Below are 19,321 nucleotides of genomic sequence, written 5' to 3'. Positions count from 1 at the left end.
AGCAACCGACTCCAGTATTCTCGTCTGGGAAATCCCATGGACAGAGGAGCCTGGCAGATTACAATCCATGGGGTCGCAAAGAAGTCAGACACGACTTAGCGACTAAACAACAAATGGTAACTCTGCCTTTTGAGGAATTACCAGACTGTTTTCAAAAGCAGCTGCAGCATTGCACAATGCCATCAGCTTTGTCGGAGAGTTCTGGTTTCTCTACAGTCTCTGTGACACTTGTTATCGTCTTTTTGATTCTAGCTATCCTTGTAGGTGTGAAGTGGTGTCTCTTCGTGGTTTTGATTTGTGTATCCCTGATGACTAATGGTGTCGGACAACTTTTCATGTGCGCCTTGGCCATCTGGATATCTTCCTTGTCTATTCTGAACATCTATGCAGATCCTTTGACCATATTTTTTTTTAATTGGGCTATTTGTTTTTTTATTACTGAGTTGTAAGGACCATGGACGATATTAAGCAAAAAGCTGATTGAAGCTATTTGTCCAGAGCCAAAGTCTTATTTGCAGAGTCCCTGAAGTTTGGCCTCTGGGCACGAAACTTTCTGTCCTTCTGGCCTCATCTCTTCCCAGCCCAACCCAGCAGGTCCACCTCACTCAGGCTCAGGAACAAGGCACCTCTTCCTGCCTGTACCCCAAACCCAAGCAACTCAGAATAAACCCCTCTTCACAGATGAAAAAACCAAGGCTCCAGGTGGGAGAGGACTTGCTCAAGGCCACAGGACTGGTGAGAGTGGAGCTGGACTCCAATTCGAGTCCATCCATCTAAACCCCACACCTTCTCCACACAGTTTCTCTGCACACTGGCTTGTCTGGCCCTGGTTGTTTTTTTAATTTGCAATATGCTCACGTTGCCTCTGTACTCAGCACAGTGCTATGAAGTAGATCATGTAGACATCAGTTTCCTCATTTTGCAGAAGAAGAAACTGCGGTGAGGAGTGGGGATGTGACTTTCCTTGGCCTCACAGGTAGCAAGAGATAGAGCTCACAGCACAACGAGTAGGAAGCCCACTCTCGAAACAAAAGCATCTGCTCTCAGGCCCCCATTGCCACTCCTCTGCCCCAAAGTCACCCCAATAACCAGCACTTCACAGGACTTCAAGAACTTCCTCCAGGGCAACCCCCACCCAGCATCAGCTGGGCCCTCTGGCCGGGCACTCCCAGCCTTGCCCAGCCCAGCCCCAACTGGCCCAGCCCAAGACCTTTGCTCCTGCAAGAAGTAGGACCCTGGCTTCCATGGGCCTCGGCTCTGTTTACCTCACCCCAGGGCTAGGACACTCACAGAGGAAGACACAGGATGCGGGCCTGTAATTTGAGAGATGGGACAAAGCAGAAAAACCCCCAGGCCCGGTTCCATGAGGTCCCTCCTCTCACCTCAAAGTGCCCAAGGTTCTGACTAGATTCCAAAGGCAGGTAACAGGGTAATATCCCATTACCAGTCATTCATGCCTGGGGAGGGGGCCCCCCAGGGCAGACAAGGTTGCAGGAAGGCAAGAAAGTGATGCTTTTCCTCCATTCAAGTCACTAGATCAGGGACTTTCCTGGTGGTTCAATGACTAAGACTCTGCACTTCCAATGCAGGGGGCCCGGGGTTCAATCCCTGGTTGTGGAACTAGATTCCACATGCCCCAGCTAAGAGTTCCCCTGCAGAAAAGAAGATTCTGTGAGTGCAGCCAAATAAGTAATAAAATTTTTTAAAAGTCACTACATCAACTTTGTCTTCAGGGCCCAACATGGTTCCAGACGCTGGCGACATGGCAGTGAATAAAACCAGCAGAAACCCTTGCTTGGTTGGGAGCATTCTGGATGTCCCAATGGAGCTGACATACCAGAGCAGAAAGCAAATAACAGGCAGTGTGAAATGCTAAAAGGAATATAAAGTATAAAAAGAGGACAGGACATTGTGGGGAGAATAGCTGCGATTTAAAATTTTTATCTATTTATTTTTTTGGCCACGTGGCCCTTGGGGAATCTTGTGGGATCCTAGCTTGGGGGATCCTTACCTTGTGCTAACCAAGGATTGAACCCTGGCCATGGCAGTGAAAGCATGGAGCCCCAACCACTGGACAGCCAGGGAATTCCCAGCTGTGATTTTTAAACAGTGTGGTCAGGGGAAGGCCTGGCTGGGAGCAAAAAGCTGAAAGGTGGAAAGAATGGGTCATGTGGTCTCTACATTATCCCTGTAGAGGACACGGCAAGGATGGGGACCCTGAGGAGAGGGGAAGTGAGGGACAGAATCTCCAAGGTCACCTCTGTAGGGCAGAAAGCAAGGTGAGGGATAGCTCAGGTGTGGGAGCAAGGCCATTAGAGATAACTTCTCTGACTTCCCACCTTTGCCAGGATCAAAAAGGTCTTTCACCATCATTTCAATAAGGTGGATCTGGGTACTGTCTCCCCCGGGGTTAGGACCCGGGCTCTGTGGGAGGAGGGTGCGGATGCGGTGTTTCTAGGAGGTGAGGCCAGCTCAGCGAAAGGGATCCAGGGACACTGTGAGGGTGAAGACGTGGGAACTGCGGAGGGGCTAGAGAATCTGAGTTCAGCACTGGCTCAGGGGTGTCTTCAGGGCGCCTTCGCGGGCTGTCCCCGGCTTCTGAGCCCAGACGACCAGGACTGGTAGTCCTAAGGGCCTGGATCAGGCCGAGAGCGCGCGCAGGGAGGAGCGCTGCCTCGGAGGCCAGGGGGACCAGGAGCAGGTGCGCAGCTCGGGGGACGGCCGCCCACTCGGGTAAACAGCTGGGCCACGCCCACAGCCGGCTGGCCACGCCCACGCTGCCCGCCCCTTCCCCGCGGATCCCGGGCCGCGGGCAGCGGCCCCCTCCCCACGCCTCCTTGCTGGGGGTGGAGTGGTGGAGTGTCAAGCAGGTTGTGCTTTTCACCCCATCCCCCGGAGAATTCCTTTCCGCGCACTGGGGCGGGGCGGGGGGTGGCCAGGAGCGAGGGGCTGGGGCGCAGGTCTCGGCCCCGCCCTCTCGGCAGCCCGCACGCGGGCGCCTTGAGCCACTCCTGGCCAAGTGCTTCCTCCCGGGGCGCTTTAGTGAAGGGAGAAGAGGGGCCACGTCACTGTCCCCAGGCCTGGGAGAGCGCGGCTCCGCCCCTCCCGCCCCCGCCGGAGCGCTGGGCCGGGATCGAAGACTAACCGGCCCCTTCCTAGGGGCCAGCCCAGTCGCAGCCGCCCGCCTACAAAGCCACAGGCAGGTGCAGGCGCAGCCGCTGCGCCAGCCGGGAGAGCGGAGCCGTTAGCGCGCGCCGCCCTTGTGTCCGTCCATCCGTCCGTCCAGCGGGGCGTCAGTCCGTCGGCTGCACCGCCGCTCCCGCCCAGGCCCCAGCGGCCCCGGCCCCGCGTCGTCCCGCACGTGGAGCCGCCCGGCAGAGCCGGCTTTGGCGCGGCAGCCATGTCCATGGGCCTGGAGATCGCGGGCACCTCGCTGGCCGTGCTAGGCTGGCTCTGCACCATCGTGTGCTGCGCGCTGCCCATGTGGCGCGTGACGGCCTTCATCGGCAGCAGCATCATCACGGCGCAGATCACCTGGGAGGGCCTGTGGATGAACTGCGTGGTGCAGAGCACCGGCCAGATGCAGTGCAAGGTGTACGACTCGCTGCTGGCGCTGCCGCAGGACCTGCAGGCGGCCCGCGCCCTCATCGTCATCGCCATCCTACTGGCCGTCTTCGGGCTCCTCGTGGCGCTCGTGGGCGCCCAGTGCACCAACTGCGTGCAGGACGACACGGCCAAGGCCAAGATCACCATCGTGGCGGGCGTGCTCTTCCTGCTGGCCGCCCTGCTGACCCTCGTGCCGGTGTCCTGGTCTGCCAACACCATCATCCGCGACTTCTACAATCCCCTGGTGCCCGAGGCTCAGAAGCGCGAGATGGGCTCCGCCCTGTACGTGGGCTGGGCGGCGTCGGCGCTGCAGCTGCTGGGGGGCGCGCTGCTCTGCTGCTCCTGCCCGCCGCGCGACAAGTACGCGCCGACTAAGATCGTCTACTCGGCGCCGCGCTCCACTGGGCCCGGCACTGGCGCCGGCACGGCCTACGACCGCAAGGACTATGTCTGATGGGGCGGCCGCGGGAAACCCCGACCACTCCCACAAGCTGGCGCGCCCACCAGTCCAGCGTGCAGCCTTGCATCGGAGACCAGCCCCCGCCCCCCAGATGCCAGTCTGCTCCCTCACTGGACTGGGAGGGGCCCGCCTGGCGCCCCCTTCCCCAGCTGCTAGCCCTCCTCGGCCGGGGAGCGGGATTGTGGAGCCCAGGGGCCTGCCGGCACGAACCTTTGAAACCTTGCTCCTCTGATGCGCGGAACTGGGTTGACCACCGCTACTTGCCCGCCCGGTCGGACTGTGGCCACAAAGTTCTCTTTGCGCAGGGACCCGCAGCTTTGAAAAGGGGCCACGATATTTTTCAATAAAAATCTTTCGTTTTGCAGTTGCTGGCGCCTCCTTGTCCTGAGCGCGGACAGGCCTCCACCTACTTGCAGAACTTCCCCATCCCAAACCCCCGCCCCGCGTGCGCCCCCCAAGGATTGGCCCTGGCTGAATTCTGCGCTCCGGCTGCGGGATGAAGCTTAGAGAGTTTCAATAAGTTGTAAACTGAGCTGGGTACTCACTAGCTAGCTGGTCCTTTGGCCTATTCACTGGGGATTCAGACAAGGAAGGCCCACTCCGTAGGGGCGGGCAGGTGCACTCCCGGGCATGGAGGAGATGGGGGGATGTCAAGGACCCCCTTCTCCAGGTTTGCGCCTGGGACACCGACCTTCCATTGCGCTCCCCAACGCCTGAATCGCCCTGCGGCGTGTGAAAGAGCACATTCAATGCTATGATTTCATATTTGGGAAAGGAGAACAAAAAGATCTATTGTTTTGGTAAAACACACCACCAAAGGAAACTGGGTAGAATTGTGTCCCCAGGAGGAGAGATGAGAGAGGGGCCTCATTTTTTTCCCTGAAACCCTTGAGGGAAGGGAAGGGTAGGTGGAGGGGAGGGGGTACTCAGAACTCTCTGGTGACACTCTAATGCTTAAGGTAAACAAGGCTGGAAGCACTTATGTCTCGGATAAGGTGTAGGAGGTTCAGGCAGGTTCAGGGAAAGAAGCCCAGTGTCCAGAGCCAGGAAAGTGGGATTTCACCTGGCTGGGTAGATAGCAAGGTGAGGGAGGAAGTGGCGATGGGGCCTGGGCCCTGGAGAGGCCAAGTCATGGGGAGTCTCGTGTGCAGAATTACAGACCCTGGATTGTACTGGATTGTTACTGGAATCATGGAAAGGAGGTACCTGATCAGATTTATATATCAGATTTACCTAGAATAACCTCCCCAGCTGGCCCTGCGGAACTGGGACTCAGGTAGAGGGACGAAGGCAGGAGACCATCTCAGAGGCTGTGCAGCTGTCCTCATGTGAGATGATGCAGCCCAGAAATAAAGTAGGGACGGGGGGATGGGGGACCAGGCCTGATGGGGGTGGGGGCGGCAGGGAGTGCTGTGAAAGAAGCAGGATGAGCTGGAGCCGGGCTGGAGAACCATTTGGGAATGTGGGGAGAGACAGCGGAAAAAGCTGGATTAACCCAAATTTTTTGCCTTAGGTCAGTGATTGAATGGTGGTGCCATTTACCAAAATAGGACCAGGTTGCTGGGGGCAGTTGATGGGCTTAGCTGTGAGTGAACAGAGTTTGGCCAGTCTGTGGGACCTCCAGGCAGAGACGTCCAGGAAGAGACAGGGCGTATACAGAGATCTGGAACTCAGGAGTGGTAAACCTGCTGTGGTTACAATACATATGGCAACCGAAACCAGGGAAGCAGATGAGGTCAGTCTAGAAACCAAAGAGGAAAAAAAAGAGTTTCAAGAAGGCGGGCATTGGCAATGGTGTTGGAGGCTGCGGAAGTCGTCAGGCGAGAAGCCTGAGAATTCAGAGCACCGAGCTGGTCACTGGTGGCCTTAGCAAGAGGCCTGACAGCGGACACAGTGGACAGACAAATCGGTGGGAGATGAGAAGCAGAAACAGAACATGCAGGCCGTGCCTCCCAGAGGTTTGGGGCTTCCAGGCCAGGAGAGCAACTTGCAAAGGAGCAAGTACAGGTATTTATCCCAGGACAGGTATTTGGGATTGTGGAGGCTAGCAATTATTCCAGAGATATTGTATCTTGAACTTCTTGACCTGCAGCAAAGCAGAAAGCAAAAGGCCCTAGGGGCAGGCAGAGTTTTCAGTAGAAGGCTTTCAGTTCAGTTCAGTTCAGTCGCTCAGTCCTGTCCGACTCCTTGTGACCCCATGGACCGTAGCACTCGAGGCCTTCCTGTCCATTGCCAACTCCCGGAACGCTTTACATTGGTCCAAAATATTCTCCTCTTGTTAAGGAACAGGTGACAAGTCACTATGCTTTATTACCAGAAGAAGAGGAAATAGGTTACTGTAAACAGTAAGGGCACCCTGGCTTTAGAGTGTTCATTCTTAGGAGATTCCTGGAAAGGGCTTGGGGTTGGCATTACTCTCTCTCCAAGCCAGGCCTCTTTGGGAATCAGTCCACTGGCCTGGGGAAAGGAAAGAGGGAGAGGGCTGTGAATATGAAGATGGGGAGGGGGTGATGGAGATGGATCCCAGGAAGAGCTGGAGGAAGTGGACTTGGGCTTAGAGAGGGCGGAGACTTAGCCAGAGGGGAGGGGCTTCATGGGGAGGCCTCTGAGGAAGGGGGTTGAGTTGGGGGGAAGGGAGGGAAGGGAGCTCAGTGAGAGGGAAGGGACTCAGAGAAGAGAGTCAGTGAAGGGGAGGGGGCTTTGTGGGGGAAAGGGTCAGAGAGGAAGGAGGCTTAGCAGTAGAGGGGAAGGAGGAACTGAGCAGACATGTTCTCTGGGCCTATCTGGGATGCGATTTTGGGATGTAGGCGGAAGGGGCCAAGGGGTTTACATCTGAACCCCCACAGTCTCTGGCCCGGGGCACCAGGGAGTCAGGCTGCGCAGAGCCAGAACTGAAGGGCACCAGGTGGCTCTCCGTCCCAGAGGGCCCTGCAGGCAGGAGCAAGGTTATTCATTTACCACTGGCTTCAAGAGGGAAGCCTGGACCCAAGGCCTCCCAGCTGCACTGCAGCCTAAGGTTCAGAGCCAACCAGCCCCTCATGGTCCGTCCCGGCACCCCCGAGCTGGGCAGAGAAGACAGACGGACCCCCATCAGATCTTCCCCTGGCTCCCTAGTCTCTCCCCAAGGCTGGGCTCCCCTGGGGGGTAATGAGGTGCCCTTCCCACCCCAACATGCACACGCGTCCTCGCCGGACTTCTGGATCCATCCTAACTCAACCTCTTCTTATTCTTTCTGGGATTTCCAGTCTAAACAGAGAGGTTAGAGTGTGCAGCCTGCAAACTACAAGTTGGGAAGGGTCCCACGTGAGGGGGTCCCAGGAAATCCTGAGACCACTAGAGAAGAGAAAGGCATTTGGTGTGACTGGACTGGGAGGCAGGTGGGATCCACTCCATTTGCTGTGTGACTGCGCAATTCCCTTCCCTCCTGGGTCTCAGTTTCCCCATCGTTTCAACACAGGGGCTGAGCTCACCTCTAACTTGTCTTTTCCATCCCCATTTTTATCCATATCATCTCCTGAAGAAGAAAATTAGTCAGGACCTAGATGGGTGGGCAGAGAAGGTGATGGCAACCCACTCTAGTACTCTTGCCTGGAAAACCCCATGAACGGAGGAGCCTGGTAGGCTGCAGTCCATGGGGTCGCTGAGGGTCGGACACGACTGAGTGACTTCACTTTCACTTTTCACTTTCATGCATTGGAGAAGGAAATGGCAACCCACTCCAGGGTTCTTGCCTAGAGAATCCCAGGGATGGGGGAGCCTGGTGGGCTGCCGTCTATGGGGTCGCACAGAGTTGGACACGACTGAAGTGACTTAGCAGCAGCAATAGCAGAGGGGTGGGATGGAAGGAGTGGGAGGGAGGCTTGAGAGGGAGGGGAAATATGTATACATATAGCTGATCCCCTGGTGGCTCAGAGGTTAAAGCGTCTGCCTCCAATGCAGGAGACCCGAGTTCGATCCCTGGGTCGGGAAGATTCCCTGGAGAAGGAAATGGTAACCCACTCCAGTATTCTTGCCTGGAGAATCCCATGGACATAGAAGCCTGGTAGGCTACAGTCCACGGGGTCGCAAAGAGTCGGACACGACTGAGCGACGGAACGAAACGAAACGATAGCTCATCCACTTTGTCATACAGCAGAAACTAACACTACATTATAAAGCAATTATATTCCAATAATAAAATTTGAAAAAAACTTTTTTTAAAAAAAGAAGAAAATAAGTCAGAACCAAACTGACCAGGGAAGTAGGGCAGTTTGCTCTCGAGCCTCAGCTTCCTCATCTGCAAAATGGGTATGCTGTGTTGAGGATTAGCTCGGCCTTCCTCTGAATGCCCATGCAGTCTAGTTTCACCCCATCACAGCACATACTACACTGTGTTGTTGTTCTGTTTCTTGTGAAATATCCTCTGCAGAAGGTCATCTCCCAAGCTCACGGACACTGTCCTGAGTTTCCCTCTATCTGCAGCACCCAGTGCCGTCAGCACCCATTTATGGCATGATGGCATGTCTGTGTACATGAAAAGCACCTGGCACAAAGCTAAGCACACAGGAAGACCTCAATTTGTGTGAGCTAGTATCCTTACGATTTTGGTGAGAAGGAAAAAAAAAAAGATTTTGGTGTATTCTGCCAGCCAGGAGTCTGGGAACATGAGAGAGATGGTTGGGTCATGAGAAAAGTCCTTGGATTTCTTCAAAATCCAAGGCCCCTGGAGCCCCCTGCCAGGCCCTCGGGCTCTGTCCCACCCCACCCTCCACCTGTGCTGCAGGCCGCCCTGGGCTCGCCACACCTGTTCTAGCTCTTCCTCCTACTGAGACCAAAAGCCAAGTGCTTTATCAAACAAACACAGCATTTATTGTGGCTCCCTCAAGGTCTGTGGTAGGCCTGGAGGAACAGACAGTACCTTCCTTCTCCCTGCCCTGCCAGGGCTTCATGAAAGGTCATCCTTGCCAAGTATGAGCTGCAGAGCAGGTAAAGAGAGCAAGGGCGTTGGCCCTGGTGCCCGCTGAGGGACCTTGGGCGAGTGCTGGCCAGCTCTCGCCCTCCTCTGTAAAAGAAGGGGATGTTGTCCCTCTTCTATCTATTTGATCCCCTTAAGAACTCTGAAAGGCAGGCCTTACACAAGGAGACCCCAAAGGCTCGGCTGCAGGCCCTGCCACCTCCTGTCAATTACCAGTCCGTCATTACTTCTCGTCTTCCCTACTTGTACTGGCGTGACTCCAACCAGGCTGTCACCATCTTTCTGTAACAGCCTCAAGTGGATCTCCCATCTCTAGACTCCTTCTTGATATTCTCAATCCTCCCCTGTTCTTTTTTTTTTTAACATTAATTGAGCTTTTGTTAGATCTAGACAAAGTTCTAATCAAAACTACTTACCTGCATTGATGGAGGAGACTTCCCTGTAGCCCAAACAGTAAAGAATCTGCCTGCGAGGCAGGAGACCAGGGTTCAACCCATGGGTTGGGAAGTTCCTCTGGAGAAGGGAATGGCAATCCACTCCAGTATTCTTGCCTGGAGAATTCCATGGACAGAGGATCCTGGTGGGCTACAGTTCATGGGGTTGCAAAGAGTTGGACATGACTGAGTGACTAACACAGTCCAGTAATTTTATTAATTCTTATCAATTTTTATTAATTCTTATTAATTCATATTGGAGTGTATTTATTGACATCTTATTGGATGCTATGTTGGTTTCTGCTGTACAGCAAAGTGAACAGCTATATGTTTATATATATCCCCTCTTTTTCAAATTTTTATTTATTCATTTTTGGCTGAGCTGGGTCATAGTTGCTGCGTGTGGGCTTTCTCTAGTTGCAGCGAGCAGGGGCTTCTCTCTAGTTGCGGTAAGCGGGCTTCTCACTGCGCTGGCTTCTCTTGTTTCAGAGCCCAGGCTCCAGGGCACACAGGCCCAGCAGTTGTGGCGTATGGACTTAGTTGCCTGGCAGCATGTAGGATCTTCCAAGACCAGGGATCAAACCCATGTCCCCTGCATTGGCAGGCAGATTCTTAACCACCAGACCACCAGGAAAGTCCCTTTATTAATTCTTCTAACTGAACTCTGCATAATCTCTCTCTTCTTGGACTCCTTTTTCAAGACTTCTTTCCTCTCTTGTCTATTATGGTCAATCTGTGTACTGTCCTATCACTTTTCTAGATTGTAAAATTTATCGATCATGGAAATGGTCTTGCTTATCCTTGCATTCTTCGTAAAGTATAAAGGAGAGTTCCTTTATGAAGTAGGAACTTGACAAATACAAATTGGATTACAAAGCAGACCTAAATTGACTGCCCGATACATAAACTATTTCTTTTTATGACTTCCCTTGATATAGCCTTTGCCTGCTTTTCATTTGATATGTTTATTATATTTATATGAAACTGCAAAACTTTCACTTTTACATGTTAAAGATACTTTTATGACTTTAATTGAACATATCTGCCTTAGATGGGCAGAGCTAAGAGGAAAAGGTTTTCCAGGCAGGAATCACAGATTGGACAAAGGCATGGGGTCGGGCCAGAAGTCTGGAGCTGACCCAAAGGCCAACCTGGCTGAAGTAGAAAATTGGTATACAGGTCAGTAAGAGAAAAGATTGAATAGGGACATGGAGTTACAATTCAAGCCAAATTTCTCTGGCTGGTATTATATTCCAGGCCCTTCACTGCCTCCTTCCCAGACCCAACAATGGAGCCCCGGCAGTTGTTCCAGCCCCCACATTTTTCTTTTATTGAAGCACAGCTGATGCGCAGTAATGTTACATAAGTTACAGATGTACAATATAGTGATTCATAATTTTTAAAGGTTATTCGCCATTTATAATTACCGTAAAATATGGACTATATTCCCCACGTTGTACAACATAGCCTTGGAGCTTATTTCACACTTAGCAGTTTGTACATTTTAATCCTTTGCCCCTTGATTGCTCCTCCTCCCTTCCCTCTCCCCACTCAGCCTCTACAGTAACTTTTCGGTGTGCGGGTTCAGGAATCGAACCCATGCCCCTTGCAACGCAAGTGCGAAGTCTTAACCACTGGACCTCCAGGGAAGTCCCAACACGTTTTGCAGTCCCTATCCTTCCACCTTGCCTTCTGTCCACGTTCTAATCATCACTAGGGAGTTGGCAATTCACTGAAAATCTGGATGAATTAAGGGTTTAACACAACAAAACAAACTATAGATGAACTAGAAGACAATGCAGAAAGTGTTTCTATAATATCAAACGGAAGAAAGCCTCCTTAAGCAAGACACAAACCCCAGAAGTGAAAGAAAAGATGATCAGATCTGAGTGCATAAAAAATATAAAATAATCTGAAAAGGAAATTAAGAAAAAAATGCCACTTACAATAGCACCAAAATGAATAAAAGTCTTAGAAATAACGCCTAAGCCAGGAGGTGAAAGACTTGTACACTGAAAATTACAAAAAACCACTGAAAGAAATTAAGCACAAATAGATGGAAAGACATCCCATGTTTATGAATTGAAAGACTTATAATTGCTCAGAGATCCATGTCACCCAGTGATCTACAGTTTCAATACAATGAAAAATCCCAATTTTTTTTTTTACAGAAATAGAAAAGTTCATCCTGAAATTCATATGGAATCTCAAGGGAACTGAATAACCAAAAAGAAGAACAAAGTTGGAGGATCTGCACTTCTGGATTTCAAAATATTACAAAGTTAGAGTAATCAGATCAGTGTGGTACCAGCATAAAGACAGACTTAGAGACAAATGAAATAGAAGACAGAACTCAGAAATAAACTCTCTCACATACACAAAAATCTCAAATGAGTTTCAATAAGGATGCTAAGAACATTCAACAAGGAAAGAATAATTTTTTCACCTGGATCGCCGCAAGCGAAAGAATGAAGTTGGATCCTTGCCTAGCGCCATATACAAAAATTAACTCACGCTGGATCAAAGACCTAAACATAAAAGGTAAAACAATAAAACTTTTTGAGGAATGTGGGACAAAACTTTGCATCATTGGATTTGGTAACAGTTTCTTGAATGTGACATCAAAGGCACAAGAAAAGAACAGACAAATCTAACTTGATGAAAATTTAAATTTCATGCATCAAAAGGCACTATGGCCAGAATGAAAAGGCAATCCACAGGATGGATTTGGAATATATTTGCAAGTTATATATCTGATATATGATTAATATCCGGAATATATAGAGAATTCCTAAAACTAAAAAAAAAAACCCACAAAATAACAACTATTGGCAAGCATATGGAGAAACTGGAACTTCTATGAACTGCTGGTGGGAATGTAAAACGGTACAGCTACCGGGGAAAACAGTATGGGGGTAAGACATTTTAAATAAGATCCAATAATGCCACTTCTGGGTATATACCGCAAAGAGTTGAAATCAGGGTTCTGAGAGATATTTGCACACCTGTGTTCACAGTACTATTCATAACAGTCAAGAGATGGAATGTAATTGTCCACCCGTGAATGACTGGGTAAGCAAAATGTGGTATACACATAAAATGAAATAGTGTTCGGCCTTAACAAAGAAGAAAATTCTGACATATGATATAGCATGGATGAGCCCTGGGGACATATGCTACATTGAAATAATCCAGCCATGAAAAGACAAACACTGTATGACTCCACTTATATGAAATACATAGAATAGTGAAATTCAATGATAAATTTGAATGATAGCTCCCAAGGGCAGGAAGAGGAGGGAAAGGGGTGTTGTCTTTTAATGATTATAGTTTCAGATTTTCAGGTGAAAAGGTTCTGAATATATGTTTCACACCAATATAAATTTAAAATGACTGAACCAAACCCCATGATTAAGGTGGTATATTGATGCTTTTGAACTGTGGTGTTGGAGAAGACCCCTGAGAGTCCCTTGGACTGCAAGGAGATCAAAAAGGTCAACCCTGAAGGAAGTCAGTCCTGAATGTTTATCGGAGGGACTGATGCTGAAGCTCCAATACTCTGGCCACCTGATGCGGAGAGCTGACTCATTGAAAAAGACCCTGATGCTGGGAAAGATTGAGGGCAGAAGGAGAAGGGGCAATAGTGGATGAGATGGTTGGATAGCATCACCGACTCGATGGACATGAGTCTGAGCAAGCTCCGGGAGTTGATGATGGACAGGGAAGCCTGGCGTGCTGCAGTCCCTGGGGTCGCAAAAAGTCAGGTATGACAGAGCAACTGAACTGAACTGAACTGAAGGTGGTCTATTTTACATTGTGTGGTATTTTTCCCACAATAAAAAATTATGTAGCAGAAAAAAATAAATGTCAAAGATAAGCAGGAAACAGGGATAAAATGTTTACATCATATGTAACAGAAAAAAATGTTTAAAATATCTAATATGAAGAGTTCCTCCCAAAGTCAGTGCTCCATGACAGCCTAAAAGGGTGGGATGGGGAGGGAGTTGGCGGGGGGTTCAAGAGGGAGGGGACATACGTATACCTACTGTTGATTCATGCTGATACACGGCAAAAACCATCACGATATTGTAAAGAAATTATCCTCTAATTTAAAAAACCTTTTCATTAGAGAAAAAAAAGCGTTCCTGCAAAACAATAAGAGAACGTATAGCAATCCAAAAGAATAATCTGCAAAGGAGAAGAAGCAACTATAAAAATAACTGTTTATCCTAATAAATGTATGACAGGATGCACAACTTCCCTATTTAGTGGTATTTCTCGAAATTCTCTAAGTGAAATCAATTTCTCCCTGTTATTTTTTTATTTTTAATTTTTATTTATTTTATATTTATTTTTGGCTGCACTGGGTCTTCCTTGCTGTGCTCAGGCTTTCTCTAGTTGCAGCAAGGGAGGGCTACTCTCTAGTTGAGGTGCATGGGCTTCTTATTGCAGAGGCTTCTCGCTGCAGAGCAAGGTCTCTAGGCCTGTGGGCTTCAGTGGTTGCAGCACAAAGGCTCAGTAGTTGCCGTGCGCCAGCTGAATTGCTCTGTGGTATGTGGAATCTCAGTTCCTCAACCAGGGATCCGAGTCGAGTCCTCTGCATTGCAAGGTGGATTCTTAACCACTGGACCATCAGGAAAGTCTCACATGCTGTGTTTTAAAGAGACTTTACTGAGGGACTCTGTATAGAGAGGTATGGGTAGAGCTAGGGAATTTAGTAAAGAACATTGAGGTATCAAGAGACTAACAAAATAAAATAAAGAAACTAACAATAGTGGGGACCCTTTAACACCTCGAAGCCTAAAGAAGCAAAGGGAGGAAACCGAGTTACAGGAGCCAGGTTGAAACATGGAACTGTGGGAAACAGGGTTACCAGACAGTAGACACAGCTGTAGAGGACACACCCTCTGCTGGAACCACAGCAAACCAGGGAGCAGCAGGGAGACAGACAGGCCAGCATCTCTCTCTTTTCTCACCTTCAGAAGCCAGAAGGCAAGGCTAATGCATCCTGCAAAGGTGAACCTCCCAGAAACATAGACAAGAGGAGAAAATGGATTTGGGGACAGTAACCTGCACTTTGATCATATCCCATATGATAGAATAATAACTAACAATTTCTAAGTGCAAGTGTTGACTGAATAGTGGCACTATTATCATCATTCCCATTTTATAGATAGGAAAACTGAGGCACAGAGGAGTTATACGTGTTGTCCAGATTTCACACAGATATCACATAGAGGTGCTGGGCTTTGAACCCAGGTATCTGATCTGCTAGAACCCAAGTTGTTAACCACTGCACTCCTCTGACTCTTGTCTTCCTTTTTCCTAGTTGGTGAAGTATATATTGATACAATAACTGATTTTTTGGAGGGCAATTTGACCAATTCTATTAAAAATAAAGACCTTATAAATATAAAAAATCTGAGATCTAGCAATTCCACTTCTAAGTAACATTGTTCAGAAATACTCAGTGTCCAAGGATATGGGATATTCATTTTTAGATAACTGGAACAGACCCCCCTCCAGCTTCAATGATAACTCCTGATTAACCTAAGCCAATGGTGGCGGTTGGTCTCTTCCTTCCATGGTGATTGGCTCAGAGTGGGCATGTGACACTTGCAGCCAATGAGAAGAAGGGAAGGTCTGTTGCCAGGCAGCAGGGCTAAGCCTCCACTTGCCTAAGAAAGAAATCACTCCCTTCTTTCCCCAGATGTTCTTCAGGCAGGTGGTGACATCGAATTCTATCACCAACTTCAACCCCAAAGAGGAGCCTGAGGATTGAGCCCGGTGAGGAGGACTTCTATCTGGAGAGGAGGAACCTGGAGCCCTGGAAACATTTTCTATCCAGTAACTGCCTCCTCTTTGGGGCTCTCAAGTTCCTCTAGATCTCTGGTTGTGGTAGATGTGGGTTTTTTTATTGGTTAAGCTGGTTTGACCTGGGGTTTCCAGCCAAGGGTGTCCTAACCAGTATGACTTGGCTGCCATAAAATAAGAATCAAGTTCAACGTCTCTTGTGAAATAGTCTTGCAGAAAAACAAAAATTAAAATAAATAAATAAATAAATGGACTCTAAATCTTGTCAATTTCTTGATCAGAAGATAAATTTACAGCACATGCAAAAGAGAGAGGAACACATACACAGAATACAGTCAGCAAATCCAGATGTGGAGAAGTCTGTCAAACGGATTCTTCAACAATAAAAAACTTTAAAAAAAGAAAATGAGGTATAGGGACCAATAGATCAAAAAAGAACAAAAGACTTATCAACCAACCACGGATGTGGGTCTCAACTGATTCCAGATTCAACCTGTTAAAGTATGGCATTTGTGAGACAATTAGAAAAGTGAACATTGAGTTAATTGATAACATTAAGGAATTATTACTCTTTAAAGTGTATAAGTTACTGCTCCTGATGGCTCCAACAGTAAAGAATCTACCTCCAATGCAGGAGACCTGCGTTCGATCCCTGGAAGATCTCCTGGAGATGGAATGGCAACCCACTCCAGTATTTTTGCCTGGAGAGTTCCACGGACAGGGCAGCTTGGCAGGCTACAGTCCACGGGGTCACAAAGAGTTGGATATGACTGAAGGACTAACACAGTATGTAAATCAGTCATCCCCAACCTTTTGGGCACCAGGGACCAGTTTCGTGGAAGACAATTTTTCCATAACAGGTGGCGGGATGGTTTCAGGATGATTCAAGCACATTAAGGAAGGAGAGCTCAGCTGTAAATACAGATGAAACTTCACTTTCTGGCCAGCCGTTTACCTCCTGCTGTATGGCCAGGTGGCAAACAGGCCGCAGGCCGATACTGGTCCATGGCCTAGCAGTTGGGGATCCCTGATGTAAATGATACAGTGGTTTATGTTTAAAATACAGAGAAGTCCTTAGGTTTTAGAGGAACAGAACTATTTACAGATGAAATAGTATAATGTGTGATATTTACTTCAAAATAATGCAGAGATGGGACAGGAGATACATGGGGACAGATGAAACAAGATTGGCCTTGTGTTGTTGAATTGTTGAATTCATCACAGTTGTTGAAACTGGTGATGGGTGATGGAGATCCTATCTCCCTTCAGGTATGCTTTAAAATTTTCCATTATAAAAAGGTGTTTTGTTTTTTAAAGGTAGAGCCAGGGAATTCCCTGGTGGTCCAGTGGTTTTCACTGCCATGGACCTGGGTTCGATCCCTGGTCAGGGAACTAAGATCTCGAAAGCCAGGCAGCACAGTCAAAATAAAATAAAATTTAGAAGAATTTTAAAAGGTCAATCCAACAAAGTAAATTAAATAAATAATAATAAATAAATACTAAAAATAAATTAATGTTTTAATTTTAAAAATAAAAATTTTTAAAGGTAGAAAAAAAAAAACTCTCTGAAATACCTTCTTTCTCTTGCATTGTCAAACTTCACCCACTCTCTACTATGTCCTTCACATCACCATATAAACATGTTTGAATATCTTCCATCTTACAAAATAAAAGTCTCCTTGCCTTCCCGTCTCCAAAGCGATGCCACCCATTTCTCTGTTCACCTCAAGAGGTATCTCACCCCTGCTTTTGCTTCCTCCCCACTTGCCAATCGGCCACTCGTGTCTGCTCCCTTTCTTTCTCCACTCCAAGCTGCTCCTGGCACGGTCCCAGAGGCCTCCAGGTTGCCACGGCCAACGGTCACTTAACTTTTCTACCCAGAGTGTACTCTAAGTGCTCTCAGCAACTCTCCACACAGCTGGTTGCGCTCTCCTCCTCTGAACGCTCCCTTGTCTTGGCCTTTGTGACACCAGCCCCACCTGGCCTTCCTCCTCCCCCTACACGTCTCCTCCTTATCCCTTCCGTCATCTTTCCAAGATCCTCTGTCTCCGGGCCTCTTCTCTTCCTCCAGTGCAGCATTATCCCCTCTGGGTGTCTCTCCCATCCCCACCCCTTTAACATCCTCCAGCCCCCACACCTCTCCCCCAAGCCCCCCACTGCCTGCCTCACCTGTGTCCCGAGAGACGCCGCGAAGATAGTGGAGGGCACGGGCTAACAGTGTGGCCCTTGGGGCCCAACCATTTGGGATTGGATCCTGGCCCTGCAGCTTCCAAGCTGTGTGACCATGGGCATTAATTAACCCCTCTGTGGCTCAATTCTCTCAGCTATTAAAGGAGGAGTTGAACAATACACATACCCTCTCACTGCCATTATGAGGGGTAAATGGGTCAGTGAATATGTAGCACTGAGAACAGTGCTTGGCGTGTTAAACCCAGTAAACATGAACCATCATGGTATTTCACAGGCTTCACAAACTTAACATACCTCAAGTGGAACTCTGGATTCTCCCTTACTATTGGTACGCTTTAGAGGGAAAAAAAGAAAAAATTCCTCTCCAGCCTTCCTCATCTCTATAAATGACACAACCACCCTCAGAAATGGGGTTGTCCTTGATCTCTTCCTTTCCCTTCGTACCATCTTTCTCTCTACTCATCTAAATTTTTCCCCCCATCTAATTCTTCATCCAGGGGAGTCTCTGGCAGCCCGGTAGTTAAGACTCTGTGCTTCTAATGCAGGGAGCACAGGTTTTCATCCCTGGTTGGAGAACTAAGATCCCGCAGACTGCAGGGCACAGTCTTAAAAAACGAGTAAAAGAAAAGAAAATGGAAAATATGTCTCTCCCTGCTTAAACCCTTGCTGTTGTTTAGTGGCTGAGTTGTGTCCAACGTTTTTGTGACCCCCATGGACGGTAGCCTGCCAGGCTTCTCTGTCCATGGCAATAATACCGGAGTGGTACTTCTACTGAGCCACCAGGGAAGCCTACCTAAACCCTTACTGGCTCTCATTTCTCTTTAATAATGGACCTGTACATAGACCCACCCTAGCCTACCTCCTATATGCCTTTCTCTTCTTGTTTTCTCTGCCTGAGCTTCCTCTGCCTTCTTCTCTGTTCTTTTAACAAGATACAGTCTTGTGCACCTCAGGGCCTTTGCACATACTATTCCCACTGCCTGAAACACTGTTCCCTGATGTTTGTGTGACTGCCTCCTTCTTAGACTCCAAACTTCATCTTACCTGAGAACTTCCCTTATCACCCTACTTAATATCCTCTACACCTGTTACTACTGAACATAGCACCCTGCCCACTGAACTTAACACAATTTGTACTTATATACATCTATTTCTGCTTCATTGACTATGCCAAAGCCTTTGACTGTGTGGATCACAATAAACTGTGGAACATTCTGAAAGAGATGGGAATACCAGACCACCTGACCTGCCTCTTGAGAAACCTGTATGCAGGTCAGGAAGCAACAGTTAGAACTGGACATGGAACAACAGACTGGTTCCAAATAGGAAAAGGTGTACGTCAAGGTTGTATATTGTCACCTTGCTTATTTAACTTCTATGCAGAGTACATCATGAGGAACGCTGGGCTGGAAGAAGCACAAGCTGGAATCAAGATTGCTGGGAGAAATATCAATAACCTCAGATATGCAGATGACACTACCCTTATGGCAGAAAGTGAAGAGGAACTCAAAAGCCTCTTGATGAAAGTGAAAGAGGAGAGTGAAAAGGTTGGCTTGAAGCTCAACATTCAGAAAACAAAGATCATGGCATCTGGTCCCATCACTTCATGGGAAATAGATGGAAAAACAGTGGAAACAGTGTCAGACTTTATTTTTTTGGGCTCCAAAATCACTGCAGATGCTGATTGCAGCCATGAAGTTAAAAGACGCTTGCTCCTTGGAAGGAAAGTTATGACCAACCTTGATAGTATATTAAAAAGCAGAGACATTACTTTGCCAACCAAGGTCCGTCTAGTCAAGGCAATGGTTTTTCCCATGGTCATGTATGGATGTGAGAGTTGGACTGTGAAGAAGGCTGATCGCC

The 19,321-nt window shown here is 48.5% G+C and overlaps 1 protein-coding gene and 1 long non-coding RNA gene across 2 annotated transcripts; both read left to right on the top strand.

The window, feature by feature from the left end:
• Positions 1 to 3,155: 3,155 nt before the first annotated feature.
• CLDN3 (claudin 3) lies at positions 3,156 to 4,430 on the top strand. Its single transcript, XM_055408928.2, has one exon. The coding sequence runs from the start codon at positions 3,401 to 3,403 to the stop codon at positions 4,058 to 4,060; it is 660 nt and encodes a 219-aa protein (XP_055264903.1). The 5' UTR covers positions 3,156 to 3,400; the 3' UTR covers positions 4,061 to 4,430.
• A 1,054-nt stretch (positions 4,431 to 5,484) lies between these two features.
• Positions 5,485 to 18,848, top strand: LOC148773632 (uncharacterized). Its single transcript, XR_016036565.1, has 3 exons — positions 5,485 to 6,073; positions 11,626 to 13,218; positions 15,165 to 18,848. It is a non-coding gene; the product is annotated as an uncharacterized LOC148773632 (long non-coding RNA).
• The last annotated feature ends 473 nt before the right edge of the window (positions 18,849 to 19,321 follow it).

The sequence above is a fragment of the Moschus berezovskii genome, chromosome 27 (assembly GCF_049115385.1).
Source record: "Moschus berezovskii isolate FMDL1 chromosome 27, NW_MosBer_1.0, whole genome shotgun sequence".
NCBI classification, from domain to species: Eukaryota; Metazoa; Chordata; class Mammalia; order Artiodactyla; family Moschidae; genus Moschus; species Moschus berezovskii.
Note: the sequence above shows the minus strand (reverse complement) of the source record. Positions and strands in the feature narration are given on the sequence as shown.

What these genes read in the sequence shown, in the direction of transcription:
- CLDN3 (XM_055408928.2), top strand. Translation starts at nt 3,401, where the DNA reads ATGTCCATGGGCCTGGAGATCGCGGGCACCTCGCTGGCCGTGCTAGGC.